Source organism: Neophocaena asiaeorientalis, unplaced genomic scaffold, assembly GCF_003031525.2.
Source record: "Neophocaena asiaeorientalis asiaeorientalis breed wild unplaced genomic scaffold, Neophocaena_asiaeorientalis_V1.1 scaffold79, whole genome shotgun sequence".
Classification (NCBI taxonomy): domain Eukaryota; kingdom Metazoa; phylum Chordata; class Mammalia; order Artiodactyla; family Phocoenidae; genus Neophocaena; species Neophocaena asiaeorientalis.
The window spans coordinates 8504785-8525777 of NW_020175402.1; the positions used below are offsets into that span (position 1 = coordinate 8504785).

At 39.5% G+C, this 20993-nt stretch overlaps 1 protein-coding gene across 2 annotated transcripts in view; it reads left to right on the plus strand.

Annotated features, from left to right (window-relative positions):
* Window positions 1–20993, plus strand: part of ZCCHC17 (zinc finger CCHC-type containing 17) — a 54964-nt gene that overhangs the window by 3191 nt on the left and 30780 nt on the right. Inside the window, exons 1-3 of one of the 2 annotated variants that reach the window (XM_024766728.1) lie at window positions 5254–5294; window positions 5423–5543; window positions 11279–11336. In XM_024766728.1, coding sequence (XP_024622496.1) covers window positions 5478–5543; window positions 11279–11336 — 124 coding nt within the window. In that variant the 5' untranslated portion in view covers window positions 5254–5294; window positions 5423–5477. Of the gene's footprint in view, window positions 1–5253; window positions 5295–5422; window positions 5544–11278; window positions 11337–20993 lie in introns of those variants that run through there. The other variant, XM_024766730.1, reaches the window with a different exon arrangement.

Consider the following 20993-nt stretch of genomic DNA (forward strand, 5'->3'; position numbering starts at 1 on the left):
TGTATACAGGCACTGGGAAGACAAAATCAAGTGAGAAATGGTCCTTGGTTACATGAATGAATAAATCCAGACCCTGCTCATCCTAGCCTCCAGGAATGATGCCCTTCTAATTACTCCTTGCTAGAATCTGTAATTTGGGACCTAGTTAGTGTTAGAACTATATACTACTCTTCAGGGACTTCCCTGGTGGTCCAGTGGTTAAGACTCCTCGCTCCCAATGCAGGGGGTCCAAGTTCAATCCCTGGTCAGGGAACTAGATCCTGCATGCTGCAGCGAAGATGCTGTGTGCCGCACCTAAGACCCGGTGCAGCCAAATAAATTAAAAAAAAAAAAAAAAGAACTACATACTCTTCAAAATTTAGATGTGGACGGTGAATTCTTTCTGAGGCAGTGTGGAATAGTGGCTGAGAATGAAGGCTCTGTCATTATTCTGTCTTTGATGTGTCCCAGTATTTTGACTTATCAATTGATTCGCCTCAATTCTTACACATAACTTAAAAATAAATTAAAATCACTTTAACTCTCGGAGGTCTATCTAATTGGTACTGTTAAGTAACAACAGTAAATCTAAATCTTAAACTTAAAAACAACCACAAAAATCTTGGCCAGATCAGTGAGGTGACATATGAAATGAAGTTTCAAAGGGGCTACATATTATCTTTCCAATTTAATATTATTCTATGAATTGCTCATTGCTTGAGGGGAAGGAGGAGAGGACGTGGTTATTTTTTTTCCTAATTGCAGGCACATTAAAAAAACTGAAAAATCACAAAATTATGGAGGTACAGTACAAATAATACTTCTTGCGGTACGCGGACCTCTCACTGTTGTGGCCTCTCCCATTGCGGAGCACAGGCTCGGGACGCACAGGCTCAGCGGCCATGGCTCACGGGCCCAGCCGCTCCGCGGCATGTGGAATCTTCCCGGACCGGCGCATGAACCTGTGTCCCCTGCATCGGCAGGCGGACTCTCAACCACTGCGCCACCAGGGAAGCCCCAAATAACACTTCTTAATGAATCATTTGAGAGTTAAGTTGCTGACTTAATGCCCCATCACCCATGAATACTTTAGTTTTCCTATAATCATGGACATTCTTCTATATAACCATAATATAACTTCTATAGTCAGGAAATTAACATTGCATAATTACCTCTAATCCTCAGGCCCCGCTCTTCCATGTTTGGGCACTGACTCCCCATTCTGGATTGCCCCAGTGTGCAGACACCCTTATAATCCTGCTTCTCCCCACACTGGGTTGCTCTTTGTAGATTTACTCCTCGCCCAGCATAAGCTCTGATCTCACTCTAGGCTACCATTCCCCTGCCACAGCTCCCATTCCTGTTCCCACGCTATACTTTTCCTTGCTCTGCCCTTTGTTTTGGGAAGGAGGTGGCTAATAAATAACTGGGTCCTTATTGCTTCCCTCCAGATCACAATTGTTTAAAACATTCAAGTAAAATGAAATGCATAAGGAATTTTTTGTTTCTAGAACTATTGCAAGGCAACTTCAAATGGTGTACCTCAATCCTTGTCAATTTACTTGCTCTTTTAAGTCTACAGATGTGGTCCTATTGAACTACACTATATCTGTCTCAATGTTTTATAAACTTTTTAAAAGCAGCAGAACTATTTTTTCCAAATGAAATGTTACATAGAAGCTTAATAGGTAAACCAGATCAAAGCAGAATATGCTGTTAAAAGTAGACCTTCCTCACATAACCTCCCTTCCCCCTTGCTACCATGACCCACCCCAAAGCTGGGAGGGCGAGTGGAAATCAGCAATAATCAACCTCTGCCTAATGACTGAGGAGAGGCTCCTAGCTTTGCAGCTGCTCTGTGTGGGACTTCCCGTAACTCAGATTTCTTTGGGGTTGTTCTCCCCCACCTTTTGTATGGAGGCTGTCCTCTGGTTGGTTGACCTATGGCCTTTCTTCTTTGGCCTTCCTGATCCTGTTGTCCCTAGATATTTCAGAACTGACTTTTAAAAATAAACTTGAGTTAACTGAGAAGCTTCTGGATAACCACCGTACCTCCTTAGGTAGGTTTTTTCTTAGGTATTTTATTATTTTTGATGCGATTGTAAATGGAATTGTTTCCTTAATTTCCCTTTCTGATAGTTCGTTGTTAGTGTATAGAAATGCAACAGATTTTTGTAAATTAATTTGTATTTATATTAATTTCGTATTCTTCATCTTTAACAAATTCATTGATGAGCGCTAGCAGTTTTTTGGTGGCATCTTTAGGATTTTCTATGTATAGTATCATGTGATCTGCAAATAGAGACAGTTCTACATCTTCCTTTCCAATTGGGATTCCTTTTGAATAACGACCATAGAACAACGCTAGGTTTCTACAGAATATAATTCAAAAAAATTTTAAAATACCATTTGGGAAGGAGGTGGCTAATAAATAACTGTGTCCCTGGCAACCCTTTACAATTCTGAAATTGTAAGCCTGTTACTGTTGTATAACAGGATTTCTCTCAAAAATGCATGCCAATTTCCTGCTTGAAGAATTGCATAGGGTTTCTCAGGCTACTGTTCTACAAAAGGAGCAAATAGGGGAGCTTTAAACTTAGCTGTTCATACTCTTATCACAGCAAAAATCTGTACGAAATAACTTAAGATTGTATTGCTCTTTCTGTGACCTTTGTTTAAAGAAGAACAGTTGATAGACTAAGTTGTTTGAGCTTAATTTAGTTGTCCTAGCTGCCGATGCCTCTATGGATTCTGTACCTCACTAGTGCTCCGAAAATTGGAGGGATAATTAAGGTTTCTTGATAGAGTCATTGGCCTCAGGTTAATAACCTTTGTTCTAGGATATGAGGTGAGGATGCTGGGCAGAGGGAAGGGAAGGACTAGAGGTGAGACTGCATAGCTGGGAAGTGGAAGAGGCAGGATCCAACCAGACTGTGATACTTGGTTTTTGTTTTTGTTTTTGTTTTTTCGGTACGCAGGCTCCTCACCGTTGTGGCCTCTCCTGTTGCGGAGCACAGGCTCCGGACACGCAGGCTCAGCGGCCATGGCTTACGGGCCCAGCCGCTCCGTGGCATGTGGGATCCTCCCGGACCGGGGCACGAACCCGTGTCCCCTGCATCGGCAGGTGGACTCTCAACCACTGCGCCACCAGGGAAGCCCCAGACTGTGATATTTGGATTTAAGCTGTTTGTCAGCCATTTCTCAAGAACGGACAAATCTGCCTTCATTCTATCTGTGTGCTTTTAATAATGTAATAAAACCCACTTCTGGCTGACGTAAACAGAAAAGGGCAAGTTTATTATACAAATACAGGTTGTCTTATGGAACTCAAGGACAAAGATGGTCCTGGGCTTTGGGATGATACTAGAACTAGGGTCTGGAAACTGACGGAATTTTCTTTCATTTCTGTTTTAAGTGAGGCAGTTCAGTTAATGGATGGTTATTGTAAATCAGGAAGACTTTCCAAAAGTAAGACCTGAAGTAATCATCTGAAAGTGTAGGGGTGTGCTCAGGGTTGAGGAGAGAAGGAGGTATTTGCACACGAAAACCCAAGGAAAATAGAGTTTCAGGTCTTATTGATGTCAAGTAATTAGGAGGAAAAAGAGAACTGAGGACTGTAGCATTAACTTTATCTTTATGTAGCAGTGATTTATGCATCAAGTAAAGGGGCATGGTTAAGAGGCACTAGATTGCTGGTTTCCTCCCTGTTTAAAGCCAGAAGGCTGAGCAAGAGTACCTCTAAGATCCCTTCCAACTTCAAAGCTGTAAGACTTGGTACTCTGGCAGCATCAGCATCACCTGGGAGCTTGTTAGACATGCCCACGGAATTCCCTAGTGGTCCAGTGGTTAAGAATCTGCCTTCCAATGCAGGGGACTCGGGTTCGATCCCTGGTAGGGGAACTAAGATCCCACATGCCTTGGGACAACTAAGCCCATGTGCCAGAACTACTGAGCCCACACACCACAACTAGAGAGAAGCCCGCTCACCTCAACGAAAGATCCCACGTGCTGAAATTAATTAATTAATTAAAATACATAAATAAATAAGTTTTTTAAAAAAAGAAAGAAATGCCCAATCTCAGGCACCACCCTAGACCTACTGAGTTGCAATCTGCATTTTAATATGATTCATAAATAGTTAAATAAGTTTGATGCATCCAGCAATGGATTATTATATAGGCATTAAAAAAGATGGTTTGTGTATGAATTGCTAAAAAATAATATAAAATGGCTATTAATATTAATTAATGGTTTCATGATTCCATTAAAAAACCTACTTGTACATGTAAAAAAGTCTGAAAGGATATAAACCAAATTGAATTATAGATGATTTTCTTTTCTTCAAATTAATGTGTTATCTGAACTTTTAAAATGAGCATGTGTGATTTTAATTTCATTGGAGAAAAATGTAAGCTATGCTTTCTTTCTGCTTTGTTTGGCTGTGCCGTGCACGGCTTGTGGGATTTAGTTCCCCGAACAGGGATCGAACCTGCGCCCTTGGCTGTGAGAGCACAGAATCCTAACCAGCAGACCACCAGGGAATTCCCTATGCTCTCTTTTTGAAGTCACTTCAGATTTAACACCTAGAATAGTGGTTAAAAGCGTGGACTCTGATGTCAGACAGAGTTTGACTCTACCATTTTCTGGCTTTTTGACATAGGCCTAATAAGTTGGCCTCTGGAAGTCTTGGTTTTCTCATGTACATAATATGATAATTAATAGAACCTACATGTTGAGAGTCTTGAGGATCAAATGAGACATTGGATGTCCAGTGCTTAGCACAGTGCCCGGACATAGTAAGTGCTTGATAAATGTTAGCTCTTATTACTATTATTATTCCTTTTTTACAGATCCGTTCACACCCTCCCCCACCAAAAGCCTTCCCTTGGCAAAAGAATAGCAATAATAACAATAAAAACAAAACAGTAGGCTAATGGCCTTGGTAAAGTATCAAATTGAAAAGAAATAAGATCAAGGTTTCCAAAACTCCCCACAGTTATAGTGGACAAAAGAGGTTTGGATAAAAGTACATGGTGGGGACTTCCCTGGTGGCACAGTGGTTAAGAATAATTCACCTGCCAATGCAGGGGACACGGGTTCGAGCCCTGGTCTGGGAAGAACCCACATGCTGTGGAGCAACTAAGCCGGCACGCCACAACTACTGAAGCCCGTGCGCCTAGAGCCCATGCTCTGCAACAAGAGAAGCCACTGCAATGAGAAGCCCCTGTACTGGAAGGAAGAGTGGCCCCTGCTCGCTGCAATTAGAGAAAGCCCGCACACAGCAACGAAGACCCAACGCAGCCAGAAATAAATAAGTAAATTTAAAAGTACATGGTATTAAATCTAATGGTATTATCCTGTAGGGACAGCCTGTGGATCGGCAGCACATTTTTGTTGTTGTTGCAAATGTTTCTCTGTTACCTGTTCTGTTTCTTTGTGACAGGACACTTGAATTAGCTTTAGCGGAAGAGAAATGGAGGAACCATAGAACATTAAGGATGAATTCAGGAAGACCCGAGACCATGGAGAACTTGCCTGCTCTCTACACTATTTTCCAAGGAGAGGTATATTCTTTTGGCTTTGAAAACTTCCCATTTATATTAAGCGTAGATTGAAGGTGAAAAGCCGCTGGGTTTGGAGCTTCTGTCCACTTGAGAATGTCTTGAACATTACAATTTAAACGGGAAGGGCTAGCAGAACATCTGGCTCCCACATGTACCTCCTCTGAGCTCCAGACTTCTAACTACATACTTGGCATCTTCATTTGGATACCTCACAGCATCTCTAATTTATGCTTTTTTCTTTTTTTTCGGCTGTGCTGCATGGCTTGCAGGAATCTCAGTTCCTCGCCAGGGATTGAACCCAGGCCACAGTAGTGAAAGCCCATAATCCTAACCACAAGGCCATCAGGGAACTCCCTCTAATTTATGTTTTAAACTGTATTTTTGGTTTTCTCACCAAATCTGTTCTTCCGGTCTTTCCCATCTCAGCAAACGAACCCATTATTCATTCAGGTACCCACGCTAGAAATCTGGGCATCATCTTTGATTTCTTCCCTTGATTTGATCTTGTTTCCCTCCCTTTCCAGTCCATTATCAAGTACTGTCTTTCTGCCTCCCAAATATGTCTCTGGTGTCTATACTTCTTTATCCCTTTGGCACCCCATTAATTTAAGTTTTCGTCTCTTGCTTGGCCCTCCTGGGCTCCCTACTTCTTTTGTAGTCCACTTCCAATCAGTTTTTCCACATTGCAGCCAGAATAACACTTGATTGATTGATTGATTTGGCTCCTTGCACAGCTTGTGGGATCTTAGTTCTCTGACCAGGGATTGAACCCAGGCCCTTGGCAGTTAAAGCCCCGAGTCCTAACCAGTGGACCGCCAGGGAATTCCCCAGAATAACATTTTAAAAACAGATTGGACCAAGTTGCTTTCTTGAAGTTCTCCTGGGCTTCTCATTGTACTTGAATGTATCCAAACTTGTTTTCATGACCCTTACCTGACTTGGCTTCTGCTTACTCTGGCAATGTTGTTTAGTTCCACCCTACTCATGCTGTAGCCACTCTGGCCTCCTTATAGCTCCAAACATCTAAGCCTGCTTCCTTCTCAGGACTTTTACACATGCTGTTGTTTCTAACTGTCCCATTTTCTCACCAACTTCTTTTCATCTTTTAGGTCTCAGCCCTAATGTCATCTCCTCAGATCTTTTTCCCACCATAAATAAATAGGCTCATGTTATATTTATTTTGTACTTGTTTAAAGTCTGTCTTTCTCAGAGGACACTAAGCTCCATGAAGACAGAGACCTGTCTGTTTTGTTTACTGTTGTATATCTCAGTCCCAGGTAGGTGGGTAGAAAATAGTAGATGCTCAGTACACCTTCATAACTGAGTGAATGATCAATCTTTGAGGGAGGAGACATTGTATTTGTTTAGAGAGCAGAGGCTTTGGAACCAGGCAAAACCTGGATTCCGTCCTAGCTCTTTTACTTACTAACTGTGTGATCCTTGAGATCGTCACTTAATTTCTTTGAGCCTCAGTTTTCTCTTTTGTTAGATGGAGATAAAAACAACTTTCATAGGATTGTGATGATGGTTAAATAAGCTATCATCTATAAAAACACAATGCCTGAGACGTAGTAGGAATTCATTAACGTTATCACCCTTTTTTAAAAAAAATTATTTATTTATTTTTGGCTGTGTTGGGTCTTCGTTGCTGCGTGCAGGCTTTCTCTAGTTGCGGCCAGTGGGGGCTACTCTTCGTTGTGGTGTGCAGGCTTCTCATTGTAGTGGCTTCTCTTGTTGCGGAGCACGGGCTCTAGGCGCGCGGGCTTCAGTAGTTGTGGCACTCGAGCTCAGTAGTTGTGGCTCGCGGGCTCTAGAGCGCAGGCTCAGTAGTTGTGGCACACGGGCTTAGTTGCTCCATGGCATGTGGGATCTTCTGAGACCAGGGATCAAACCCGTGTCCCCTGCATTGACAGGCGGATTCTTAACCACTGTGCCACCAGGGAAGTCGCCAATCGCCCTTCTCTTGAAGCAAAAGTAAAGCCAAAAAATTGTTTTCAGCGTCTTATGAGTACCTGTAGTATTTTAACTGTATCATTCTTATGGCATTCATACTTGCTTTATGGTTGACAAAAGTTTTGCCACCTAATAACATGAGGCCTTTGAAGACAGACTTTGTGACTGTTGGTTGGTTATAGATAAATGTGGCTCTAGACTTCAGTTAAGTGTATCCCAACTTGTAATGTAATAGACAGGATACAAAGGATGATAACATTCTAACAAATAGCAAACAACTCTGCTCTTCAGAGCCTCTGTCCTCATTCTTTAGGGCCCATAGTATCCCCAGAGATCGGTGAGGTACCAGGGCTTAGAAAACGGAAATGGTAGCTCTGGAGATGAAATTGATTTTTCTGATCATGAAGCCCTCACTTGTCGGGTGTTGCACAAAAGAAAGAAGAGCTCTCTGCCCTCCACAAACTGACTCAGATTTCTAGTAAAGTGGCTCCTGATCTATGTCTTTTTCTTACATGAGATGGGGCTTGAATTAGTGTAGGTTTTATATTTTACTGTCAAGGATGGATGGACTAGGGTGATGTTCAGAAAGAAGTTTATAGTTCTAATACTAGAACTATAGTTTTACTATTTCAGGAACACATTTTGAAAAATGCCTAGGAGTGACTGGAATTAGGGAAAGAGAAATTTCATGGTAAATTGGAAACAGGAAACTATTTTTCAGAATGTTCATCCAACAAACACTGAGTGCCTAATATTTAAAAAGAAGAATTTACATTAAAATTCAAAAGAAATTTTGTAGGCCTAATGTATGTTAGCACTTTGACACGTTACCTGTCAATTGACTTTCTCCAAAGAAATTGTTAACCCCATTTTATGGATAATAAAACTTTTTAGAAGTTAAGTAATTGCCCAAATGATTAATAAATGGCAAGTTCTAAATCAGGTTCTCCAAGTCTGCAGCTGGGGTTGTTCAACTGTTCATAAATGCATGGAGGAACCAAAAGACCCATAAGAGAACTCTTTTGACTGAATTGGGGTAGTATAGGAGGAAGGTAGATGGTAAATCTGGTTATTCCACAGTCATTTGTTTGTACCTCTATCACGACATTTATAGTCTGTCTTGTACTATTGTTACTTGTATATGTGTCTGTCTCCTCCATTAGATTGGGTGTTATTAGAGAGCAGAGACCATGTTTATCTCATGTATCTTGGTAACTTATTCAAATTCATTTAAAAACAGACTGGGCATCTCTCTCTCTCTCTTTTTTTTTTTTTTTTTGTGTTGGCTGCACCAAGTGGCATGCAAGTGGCATGCAGCTTCAGTATTGAAAAGTGAGGTTGTTTTAATTTATAGCGGCAAGGTGATTTGGGCTCCAACTTCCAGGTGCTGCTTTTAAGTTGTTTAGATAATTATGCCCTTAACTAATGATGTTAGACAGTATGAAGCATTTTAGCCCTCTTTCTAGAACCCTGGAGCAAAAGCCAAAGTGCCTTTAGTTGGTCCAGAAAGAAGGGATTTTCTTTTATTGCAGTTAAAAATATTAAGTCTTCTTTATCCATGCGGCCCTGTTTTACAGAGAACAACTCACTTTGTGAACTTGGATAAGTACTTCATGTCTCTGGTCTTCACTTTCCTTATTTGAAAAATGACAGGATTAGATCAGCTAATCTCTAAAGTCCACCTTGCCTTGATTTTAAGTACTAGTATCTGCCTGGTTGTACTGTTTCTTTGGGAATATCTGGTCCCTAACCCAGTGTAGCATATTCATCATTGTAAAACAAGAGTTTAGAAATTTTGGTTCTTAACCCATTCTTTTTTTAAATAAATTTATTTATTTATTTTTGTCATTGTTGGGTCTTCATTGCTGCGCGTGGGCTTTCTCTGGTTGAGGCAAGTGGGGGCTACTCTTCGTTGCAGTGCACGGGCTTCTCATTGCTCTCATTGCTCCTCTTGTTGCGGAGCATGGGCTCTAGGCACGTGGGCTTCACTAGTTGTGGCTCACGGGCTCTAGAGCGCAGGATCAGTAGTTGTGGCGCATGGGCTTAGTTGCTCCACGGCATGTGGGATCTTCCCAGACCAGGGCTCGAACCCGTGTCCCCCGCATTGGCAGGCAGATTCTTAACCACTGCGCCACCAGGGAAGCCACCAGGGAAGCCCCCCTTCTCCTTCTTCCTTCCCCTTGTTTTAGTTATGTTTAAGCCAAAACAGTGATTGCCCAATATGAGATAACTAATTTTAAAGTCACTGGAAAGGACAAAGTTTATATGTGTAAGATCGTATTGAATATTTTATAAATAATAATGAATTTAGTGATAAATATAGTATATAGTGACAGCTTTAATCCCAATCCACAATTGGGGGGTGGGGTGGGCTGGAGGAGAGCAATAGAGGTAGAGGCTGGGATAATGATTTATCTGGCAAGGCTTTTGGACCTTTTGTTTCTATTACATATTGCATATTACACAGATCCATCAAGCCTCTAACTTCTCCATTTTAGGTCAACTCTGCAAAAGACAACTCTTTTTCTCTCTGATTACATCTTTTCAGGTTCTGTCAGATGTCTGTGTATTGGCTTTTTCTCTAATTGTCTTGATAAAACCCAAGACTCTGGTTTGGAGTGAAGTGGAGCAAGCTGTATGGTCTGGTTGGTATGAAGTTTAGGAAAAAGAGATGTTCTACGTGATCCATTTCAAATTATTAAACTTCTCCATTTGGATTGGAGGCCTCAGTTCCAGATAATATAAAGTGAACTTTATTACCTAATTTTCTGCTGTTTGTTCCTATGTCTTTTTGAGGGATTTCAGTACATGTGGGATTTGGGCATTCCTAAGTACTGTCATACCCTCTGACAAACACACCAATCTCACCAATGTTTTAATATGATCACACATACCTGTCAGTCTAAACTTCAAAAAACCAAAAAAAGAAAAAGCATTGCAGTACTATTTAACAATAGCCAGGTCATGGAAGCAACCTAAATGTCCATAAACAGAGGAATGGATAAAGAAGATGTGTTAACATATATACAATGGAATATTACTCAGCCATAAAAAAGAATGAAATAATGCCATTTTCAGCAATACGGATGGACCTAGAGATTGTCATACTGAGTGAAGTAAGTCAAAGAAAGACAAATACCATATGATATCACTTACATGTGGAATCTAAAAAAAAGCTGCAAATGAACTTATCTATAAAACAGAAATAGAGTTATAGATACAGAAAATAAACTTATAGTTACCGAGGAGCGGGGATAAATTGGAAGACTGGGACTGATGCATAAACACTACTATATATAAAGTAGATAATAAGGACTTACTGTGTAGCACAGGGAACTCTACTCAATACTCTGTAATGGCCTATATGGGAAAAGAATCTAAATAAGAGTGGATATATATATATGTATAACAGATTCACTTTGCTGTACACCTGAAAGTGACACAACATTGTAAATCAGCTATACCACAATAAAAATTTTTTTAAAATTTAAATTGGGGAATTCCCTGACAGTCCAGTGGTTAGGACTCTGCACTCTTACTGCTGAGGGCCCAGACTCAATCCCTGGTCAGGAAACTAAGATCCCACAAGCTGTGCGGTACGACCAAAAAAAAAAAAACTTCAGAAAGAACATAATGTTTGACAGAACATCACTTTTAGGCAGTTTTGTAGCAGACAGAGGCAGTCAGTACCAAGTAGAAATTCAGGGAGACAAGGTTAAATGCTATGGGAGAGAGATTCTTATTTGTGTGACAAAGATTCTTTTTTTTTTTTGTCTTTATAGGTTGCTATGGTGACAGACTATGGAGCCTTTATCAAAATCCCAGGCTGTCGGAAGCAAGGTGGGAAACTATAACTTGAAATTCAGTGCTCTCATTTCACTCTCTTTACTGTCACCCCCACCACAGTTTAATTATAGGCTCTACTTTTTTCAGAGAGTAGTTTGTGTTTTTAGTGTAAAGATATGAATACGGACAGTTGATGACAGTTCGTTTTTAGCAAGTCTTAACTCAGAAGAATGGTGCTCTCTGACTTGTGGGGAGGGCTGGGGCATAACCACTTGTGTTCACTTCTAGAACTGACTCTTCCCTAAATTTCACCTGTGATCCTAGGGCAAGTCACTTGACCTCCTTTGGCTTAGGGTTTGGGGGAGGGCAAGCTACTTATTCTCTGAGGCCAGCATTGTGAGTTTTCTGGTATATGGCATGTGGAAAGGAAATAGTATTGTAACCAATACAAATATATATAATGCTTTACTTTTCTTCACAATTGATAGGTATCTATTGAACATTTTTGGAGTATCCTTTTCACATCTATAATCTTATTTGTTTCTCAAAACAATTGTGTTAAGTAGAAAAGGTAGGTTCCACAGACTGGTGGCCTGCTCAGAATGATTGAGCTAGGTCGTGGCATGGCCAGGACTAGAACCCAGGCCTCCTGATGCCTAGCCCAGTGGGCTTTCTGCTCTGTTATACTGCTAGTGAATCAAAAGACTCAGCTTGCTAATGCCTTGTGCTAAAATAAATGAAAGATTTATTAAAGATTTTAATGTAAAAGATGTAACCATAAGTGTTTTATTAGAAGAAAATAAAGAAGAATATTTGACTATATAGAAGTCAATATAGGGCTTCCCTGGTGGCGCAGTGATTAAGAATCCACCTGCCAATGGAGGAGACACGGGTTCGAGCCCTGATCCGGGAAGATTCCACATGCCGCGGAGCAACTAAGCTTGTGCGCCACAACTACTGAGCCTGTGCTCTAGAGCCTTCGAGCCACAGCTACTGAAGCCCACGCATCTAGAGCCCATGCTTCGCAACAAGAGAAGCCACCGCAATGAGAAGCCCACGCACAGCAATGAAGACCCAACGCAGCCAAAAATAAACAAATTTTTTTTAAAAAGTCAATATAGAAGTATATTTGACTACGTAAAAGTCAAAAACATAATTGCAAAAATCATCATATGCAAAGTTAAGTTAGGAAAAAGAATTTTCAGTCCATATCACACAGAACTAATAAAAAAGAGGAAAGTAGGAAAAGGGGCCAAGGATATGAAAGGATAATTCATAGGAGAAAAAAATACCATTTGAGCAGTAAATATCTTAAAAGATGCTCATTTTCAATATTGATTAAAAATATAATATAAATATGAACTGTGACATATCCATACAATGGAATACGGTTCGTCAGTACAAAGGAATGAGAATGAAGTATTGATACATGTGACAACCTGGATCCGTTTCCAGAAAATTTTGCTGAGTGAAAAAAGCTAATCCCAAAAGTTTACATATGTTATGATTCCATTTATGTAACATTTTTTAACAGCTTTTTTGAGACATAATTCACATACCTACATTTCATCCAAAGTGTACAATTCAGTAGTTTCTAATATATTCTAACATATTCACAGAATTTTGCAACTATCACCACAGTTTGAGAACATTTTCGTCAGAAAAAAGAAACTCTGTACCTATTAGCAGTCACTCCAAATTCCCTGTCTCGCTCTCTCCTCTGCCCCCAGCCTTAGACAACCAGCTGTCTACTTTTTGTCTTTATGTATTTGCTTATTCTGGACATTTCTTATAAATGGAATCATACAACATGTGGTCTTTTGTGATGGGCGTCTTTCATTCACTTAGCATGTTTTCAAGGTTTACCTGTTTTGTAGCATGTATCAGTACTTCATTCCTTTTATTGCCATTCCAAAATGTGTGGAATCAACAGCCAGTTCTCCGGTTCTCTGATTCTTTGATAGCAAGTGGGCGTCCAAAAATTCAGTTAATTCTGACACTAACTACCCAGAGGTACTATCAGACTCTACAGGTTTAAGGTCTCAGTCTCACAAGACTGCCCTCATTTCAGACACCACTTGCAAGTATCCTGTCCCTGTGTTACGCACACTTCTGTCTGACCTGGCTATGAATTTGAAGGTTCCCACACCACCTTCCCAAGATTGGATAACTTGTTAGAACAACTCACAGAACTCAGGAAAATGCCATACTTAACAGTTACAGTTTATTATAAAAGATACAAATGAACAGCCAGGTGAGGAGGTACACAGGGTAGGGTCCAAAAGGACCCTGAGTGCAAGAACCTCTGTCTCTTAGAGTTGAAGTTCATCACCTTCATGGTGTGTGGATATACTTGCCAACTCAAGCTCTCCAAACCTTATCACTTAAGGGTTTTTGTGGAGACCCCATTACATGGCCATAATTGATTAAATCATTGACCACTGATCATTTAACTCCATCTCCAGCCCCTCTTCCCTCCCTGGAAGTTGGAATGGGGCTGAAACTTCCAACCTTCTAATCACACAATGATTCCTCTGGTCGTTACCATCTCCCATCTTGAAGCTCTCTAGCGGCTGACCAATAGTCACCTCATTAGCATAAACTTGGGTAAGATTGGAAGGGTCTTGTTATAAATCACTGGATACTCCTATCAGGAAATTCCGAGAGTTTAGGAGCTCTGTGCCAGGAACCAGGGACAAAGACCAAATACATATTTCTTATTATACCACAGTATCAGTGCCAATATCCTAGTTGTGATAGTTTTGTGATATCCTAGTTTTGCCAAATGTTACCATTGGAGGAAACTGGGTAAAGGGTTCATAAGGTCTTTCTGAATTATTTCTTTCAACTACATGTGAATCTAAAATTATTTTTTAAATATTTTTTAAAGTGTTGGCTATTTCCAACAATAGTTCCATTTACTATTGAGAACGTAAATTGTTACATACTTTGGTAATATCTGTTAATGTTTTAATGTGCTTACTCTTTTGATCCAGCTGTTCTTTAGGGAATATAGTTTGCTTTATGGAATTACGTAAATTATGTACATCTATGCAGTGAACTATGCAGATGATAAAAAGAATGATAACTGTATTTTTAAGATACTTTGGGGCTGGTACTGTCTTCCTTTTACCATAAGGGTCAATGGAAAGTTTTTATACAATTCCACCACACCGATACCTGACTGATAGCAGTTGTAAGACACCATTGGTTATAAGAAGCATTCCAATTTCAGAGATGTTAAAGTGAGGGGGAAAAGTGCATCAGTAAAACAGGGTAAGTCTCAATTTACTGAAATGGAAAGGTGTCTAAGCTAACAAAATGAAAAAGCGTGTTGCACAAGAATTTGTATAGCATGACCCTTCCCCCTTTTAAAGCATGTTTACATATACCTAGTATTTTAAACATTATTGCGTATATTTAGAAGAAAGTCTGGAAGAATAGGCAACAATATTAACAGTGGTCACCTCTGGGGAGCGTGGTTTGCTAAGGGAGAGATGTACATGGAAAAGGGACTTTCACTATTTGCAATTCTTTAAAACAAAATTTTTCTTTTACAGAAGTCCAGCAGCTGATTTTGCTAATAAAGCCATACCTCTAGCCTTGGAGGCTATGTACTCTGCTGCAAATTGCATCTTGGCGAATTAGAAATGGCTCACCAGTAGTTTCCAAGCTCGCAATAAGCAATCTGTAATAAAGTTTCTCATTTTACGTTCACTGGGATGTAATGAGGTGTAACTCATCCTCATCCCTATAGGGTATGCACCTCTTTTGATCTGAGGACAGCTTTTCTTGTAAGTGTACTTGCCATAGCTGCCAGTACCTGAAAGTCCCATCCTTACTTGAATATTTATGTGACACTTTGGGGACTGTGTGGCAATTAAAGGCCTGCCATCTTCCAGCAGTTAGTCTTCAACTCACTTGTGTCCATAGCCTGTCAGGTGATGCCTCTGATTGTGACTGCCAGTTTACAAGTCAATCTGTCAGTCTGACAGCTGTGCTAAGACAAGCCTTGGAAGGGGAGCTCAGGGAGCCAAATAATTAGATGGAAACTCTGAGTTCTAATCCTGGGCACTTCTGTAGGTTCATTGGGTAACTGGAGCAGTTACAGTGTATTTTAGCTTCTCCACCCTTGAATGGAGGAAGATTATTAAGTCCCACCCTGAAAGGACTGAGTTATGAAATAACTGGTCTGTAGATTTTAACATCTCTCATTCAGGAAGGTAGACTCTAATTTGAGTCATTTTTCTCAGATTTCTATTTTCAGAATTTTTTAATCACTACTGAGTTAAAGACCCCTTCCTAGTATTGAAGTCTAAACTAGATTTTCCTTCCCTTCTCATGGTGTTGTCCAATAGAACTTTCTACAGTGATGGAAATGTTCTATATTTGTTCTGATGTGTTTTCTAACACCAACCAGTTCTCCAGTTCTCTGCGCACCAACGGGGTGTCTAACAATTCAATTCAATTTTGACACTACCGGGAGTTAGTGTCAGGTCCCATAAGTTAACGGGGCTCATTCCCACAAGAATGCCCCCACTTGAGATGCTAGTCGCAAGTCCTGAGCCACCCTTATTTCTAGCTGACCCACTATGAATCAGGAGTTCCATTTACCCCCTCCACAAATTTGATAATTTGCTAAAATGGCTCACAGAACTCAGGAAAACACTTTCTTTTTGTTTGCTGGTTTATTATAAAGGATACAAACAGGAACAGCCAAACGGAAGAGATGTATAGGTTAAGATACGGGAGGAGGGGTACACAGAGCTTCCACGTCCTCTGGCATACGACCCTCCAGCAAGCTGAGGTGTTTACCAACCCAGAAGCTCTCTGACTCTCATTGTTCAGGAGTTTTTATAGTCTATCTCCAGCCCCTCCCCCAGGAGGTCAGTGGAGGTGAAAGTTCCAATCCTTTAATCACTTGGTCTTTCTGGTGACAGCTCCATCCAGAAACTGTCAAGGGGCCCCACAACTAAGTCACCTCATTAGCATAAACTCTAGTATGATCAAAAGGGGCTTACTATGAATTACAAAGACACCCCTATTACTGGGGAAATTCCAAGAGTTTTAAGAGTTCTGTGCAGGGACCAGGGACAAAGACCGAATATATTTTTGTATTATAGCACATCTGTGCTGTCTAATACAGTAGCCCAGCAACTTTTAAATTTTGTTTATTTTGATTAAACTTCAGTGTAAAACATCTGTAGCTAGTGACTATCATAGTGGACAATGCAGCCCTATATATTTATGAAGTTCTTTTTTTCTCTACTATCCTCTGCCCACCAGCACTAAACTGAAATTTTGAGAGTAGAGATTGTTCAGTGTTAAACACTTTTAAAGTGCCTTGCTTGTGGTAGTAGCACAAATATTTTAAACAAAGAATTCGGGTTTAACAAATAATTATTGAGTTCTATTTTCTGGTCAGTATGTTATGTGGGAACACAGAGATAAGAAAACATAGTCCCTGCTGCTCTCAGATTGTTCACAGTCTAGAGATGTAAACAAATTACAATGTAGTGTAATAAAATAAGTGAAGTTGCCGTTAATCCACTGAACTGTGGAATAGTTAGGCTGTTGGGATGAGTCAGGGCCTACTACAGTGCCTGAGATATAGTGGGTGTTCATTGAATTTTATTAAATGAATACATGAATCCTAGTCCCAGCTCCCCCATTTACTGGCTTCTTGACTATAGCAGGTTGCTTAGTCCTTGAGCCTTAGTTTCCTTATCTGTGAAATGGGATGATGTGTATACTTTAGTTTCTTGACAAGCAGGATGATGTCTTACTCATCCTTGGATCCACTTTTGCTTATAATATAGTGGATATTTAGTAAATGTTTGAATGAATTCATAATCTCAACAAGATAAAGGATGTGCAAGCACTTTAATTTATGTGCTTACATTATTGGAGATAACTTATTTGACAAGTCTAGAGAGGGAATGCAGATGCCCCAAAGATAAAGGAGACCTTTTATTTTGACATTTTTGGGCTGCAGCTGTCCCCTAATAGTTTGTAAGTTTTAACCTCTTTCCTTTATTGTCAATGGAATTTGTGAAATTAATGGTGAACCTAACACAGTTGGGAGAATATTTTTAAGGGAACTATAATAGGCTGTCTGTTTTTCTCATATGGCGATTTAGATGCTAGCTCTTTCCAAGTTGTCAGAATTTTTTTTTTCTTTCTTTTACCAGCATACACTCAGATGGGACTCATTCTGTTTAAGTGTTATGTTAGGTTTACTGAATGATGATGGATTTGATATGCCCTTTGGGCATTTACGGCTTAATGTCAGAGATCCAGACACACACTCCCCCCTTCCATGTGACATGATGAGCAAAGCATTTTTGTTGGTTTCTGTTCTGGAGCGTTTGCTAGAACAGAATTAGATGTGTTTCTACTGTTGTAGATGAGATCTTTCTCTTTTTAATTGAAAAGATAACAGATTGATAATAAAAAAATGGAGAAATATCTACTGTGTTGTAGAAGACCTGACAGACTCATATTTGAATTGCAGTTCTTTCTTTATCAGCTTTGTGACCATGGACAATTTACTTAACTTCTAGACTATTTCCTCATGTGAACCTAATGTCACAGGGCTGATGTAAGGTTTAAATGAATGTGTGGATGTTCTGTATCTAGTGAAATACCCAGTACCAAGGAGGGAGCCTCATGTTTTATATGGTGCCTTCTACCATATGCATTTAATCCAACTGTTGGTGGTGTATGTGGGTAACAATGAAGTACCTCCCAAGAATTCAGGCTGTTTTCTGAGAAGGAAACTAATGATGAATCCTACACAGAGTATAGAATTAGCCATAGACAGAAATATACCAGGTAATTGCCTATAAATCTGTGTCTGAGGAGTTGGGAGCATTCAAGACTTCAACAATATAATTTGGGTTTAATTCTAGGGAAAAAGGGATTGGAATGAAATTGCACTTTAGTAGGCTGAAGTCTAATTGATTGTCTCATTCTACTAGGGAGAGATTATATGAGCAGATATCAGTCTCTGGAACATAGTAAAAGAAAGCCTGAGAGCCTGAAGTTGGCAGTGTTTATTTTGCCTTAATAAGGAAAAAATGAATCTGATGGTAGGAACTAGAGAGATGGGTTCTTTTATGAGGGGGTCCGTTAAACCTTCATGGACTGGAAACATCTCTCAAAACGTTTGTCTCCCTTTTGTTCTGATTCTGTGTTGAAGCAATTTTTGATCACTAATCTAATTTTTAGGTATTTGATACTGGGGTCAGTGGGTAGTTTACCTAGATAAGGACTGGGAACCTTCCAAGTATAAGAAAAGTATATCCTCTGTTGTAAGTTAATAAATTGGTGAATTGTGTCTATCACCAAACCAATCACTAAATTGACAGTCTGATTAATGTATTTTGACATGTAAGCATCTGCATGCTGAAGGCTCCTACATTTGTATCTTCAGTTTACACCCCTTGTCTGAGCTACATACTTACATATCCAACTGCCTACCTGACATTTGCATTCAAGACTGTGGCCTAGACCATTTCTCTTGTTTAATTCACCCAATAAACTAAGGAGATAAGCCATTAATGTTTCAACTATAAAAATCCTACACCCCAGCATAACAATTTTTATGTTCCCTTTTCATCTGTGTGCATATGAGACATAATTTTACATAATTCCAATCATAGAGTTTTTGTGGTTAAAATTTTTATGGTTAAGACTATTGCATGCTTATAGAAAAATAAGGGAAAAAACTACCAAAGCAAATGATCATTGTGTGATATTACTACCACACAGAGATAGGCACTGTTAACATTTCAGTGTATTTTTTTTTTTTTAATTTTTATTTTTTTAATTTATTTATTTTTGGCTGTGTTTGGTCTTCGTTTCTGTGCGAGGGCTTTCTCTAGTTGCGGCGAGCAGGGGCCACTCTTCATCGCAGTGCGCGGGCCTCTCACTGTTGCAGCCTCTCTTGTGGAGCACAGGCTCCAGATGCGCAGGCTCAGTAGTTGTGGCTCACGGGCCTAGTTGCTCCGTGGCATGTGGGATCTTCCCAGACCAGGGCCTGAACCCGTGTCCCGTGCATTGGCAGGTAGATTCTCAACCACTGCGCCACCAGGGAAGCCCAGTGTATTTCTTTATGGTCACATATGTGCATAAAAATTAACACTGAGATTAAGATTATATTCTATATATACATTTTGCAGCTTTTACACTTAACGAATGTTAAACATTTCTTTGTCTTTTAAAATACTTTTTGTAAACATTTAAAAGCATTATTCTATTATTCAGATGTACCACATAATCGTTTTAAGTTGTTTATAGTTTTTCATTATTAATGCTTTACAAAAGTGCCATATTTAACTAAGAGAGATGACTGGGCTAGAAAATATCCTGCTTTGGGATCACATGGGAGAAGGACAAATGGTTAACTCATTCTTTCTTTGTGGTACTCCAATAAATAGACCTGTTTGAGAAAAAAATAAAAGAAGTTCTCTCAACTATATTAGGTTCAACAGTAATTTCTTTCCCAACTTCCATTAGCAGTTCAGGAAAGAAGTGAATTTGAGAATTAGAGGACAGTTGTAGTGGAAAAATGAAACGTTTCCCATTCCTGTAGGGCATCTGAATTTCCTCTTCGGATTTTCCATTTAGGTTACTCTGCTCATTACATGATCATGAAAAAGAAAAAAGCCCAGCTCCATGAATTTTATCCAATTTAGAGATTATGTGATGGTCTAAAATTTTAAACATGGGTTATATAATGTATATAGAATATTTTGGTTCCTGGGGTATTGAACGATAGATAGGCTATCAACCTCCAGAATCAGCTGAATTAGGTCTGAGAGACCCAATAACCATGATCAGAGAAAGCAGTGGCTTCCCACAGGAGCTCCAGACACAGAGGGTAGATATTTTGAGTTACAGGCATGTGCTGACAACTTTGCGTATGCATGTATGTGAGAGAGAGACTGAGAATAAAGGTTAGTAATTCTCTCAGGAAACTTCAGGTAGGGCAGGTTTTTTGGACATAAATCTTTGTTTGACTTGTCAAGTTTTTTCTTTAGATTACTGGATTATTTTCATTCAAAATAATTGTTTATTATATTCATTTCCCTCAATATAGTTTTCTCTATTATTAAAACATCTGAAAATAAAACATTAACCTGCGATCCATAGCAGTTTAGATTATTTCTTTCTAATTTTTAGAATTTGTGTTAAGCATTTTTATTATTTAAATGAGAAAATGCTAGTTGCCTACAATGCTTGGCACATAGTAGGCACTCAATAAATATTTGCAAAAGAGTGAATTATTGATGTATTTTTACATAATCTTTTGAACATTGTTTTTAATGGGCCAAGTAGCTGTACCATAGTTGACTTAACCATTACCCTATTGCTAGATATTAGGTTGTTTCTAATTTTTTTCTGTCTTAAAAATACATTGAATATTTTGATATAGATCACTTTTCTAGGTGCATATAGATTTTTCTGTGTATAAGATTATTTTTTTAGTCTCAGAAGTGATTATGGGTCAAGTTAATTATTAGAACTCTTGGTCGCAAGGGACAAAAATACAGGAGAAACGTTTTGTCTAATTTAGCTGGGGAGTAAATTTACCTTCCACCGGGGCTGGATCAGGTGCTCAGTTTATGCCTTCAGGGCTTTGGTCGCTTGTTTATGCAGCCTCTTCTTTTGCTTCTCTCTGGCTTACTCTTGCCGCCTGGTGGTAAA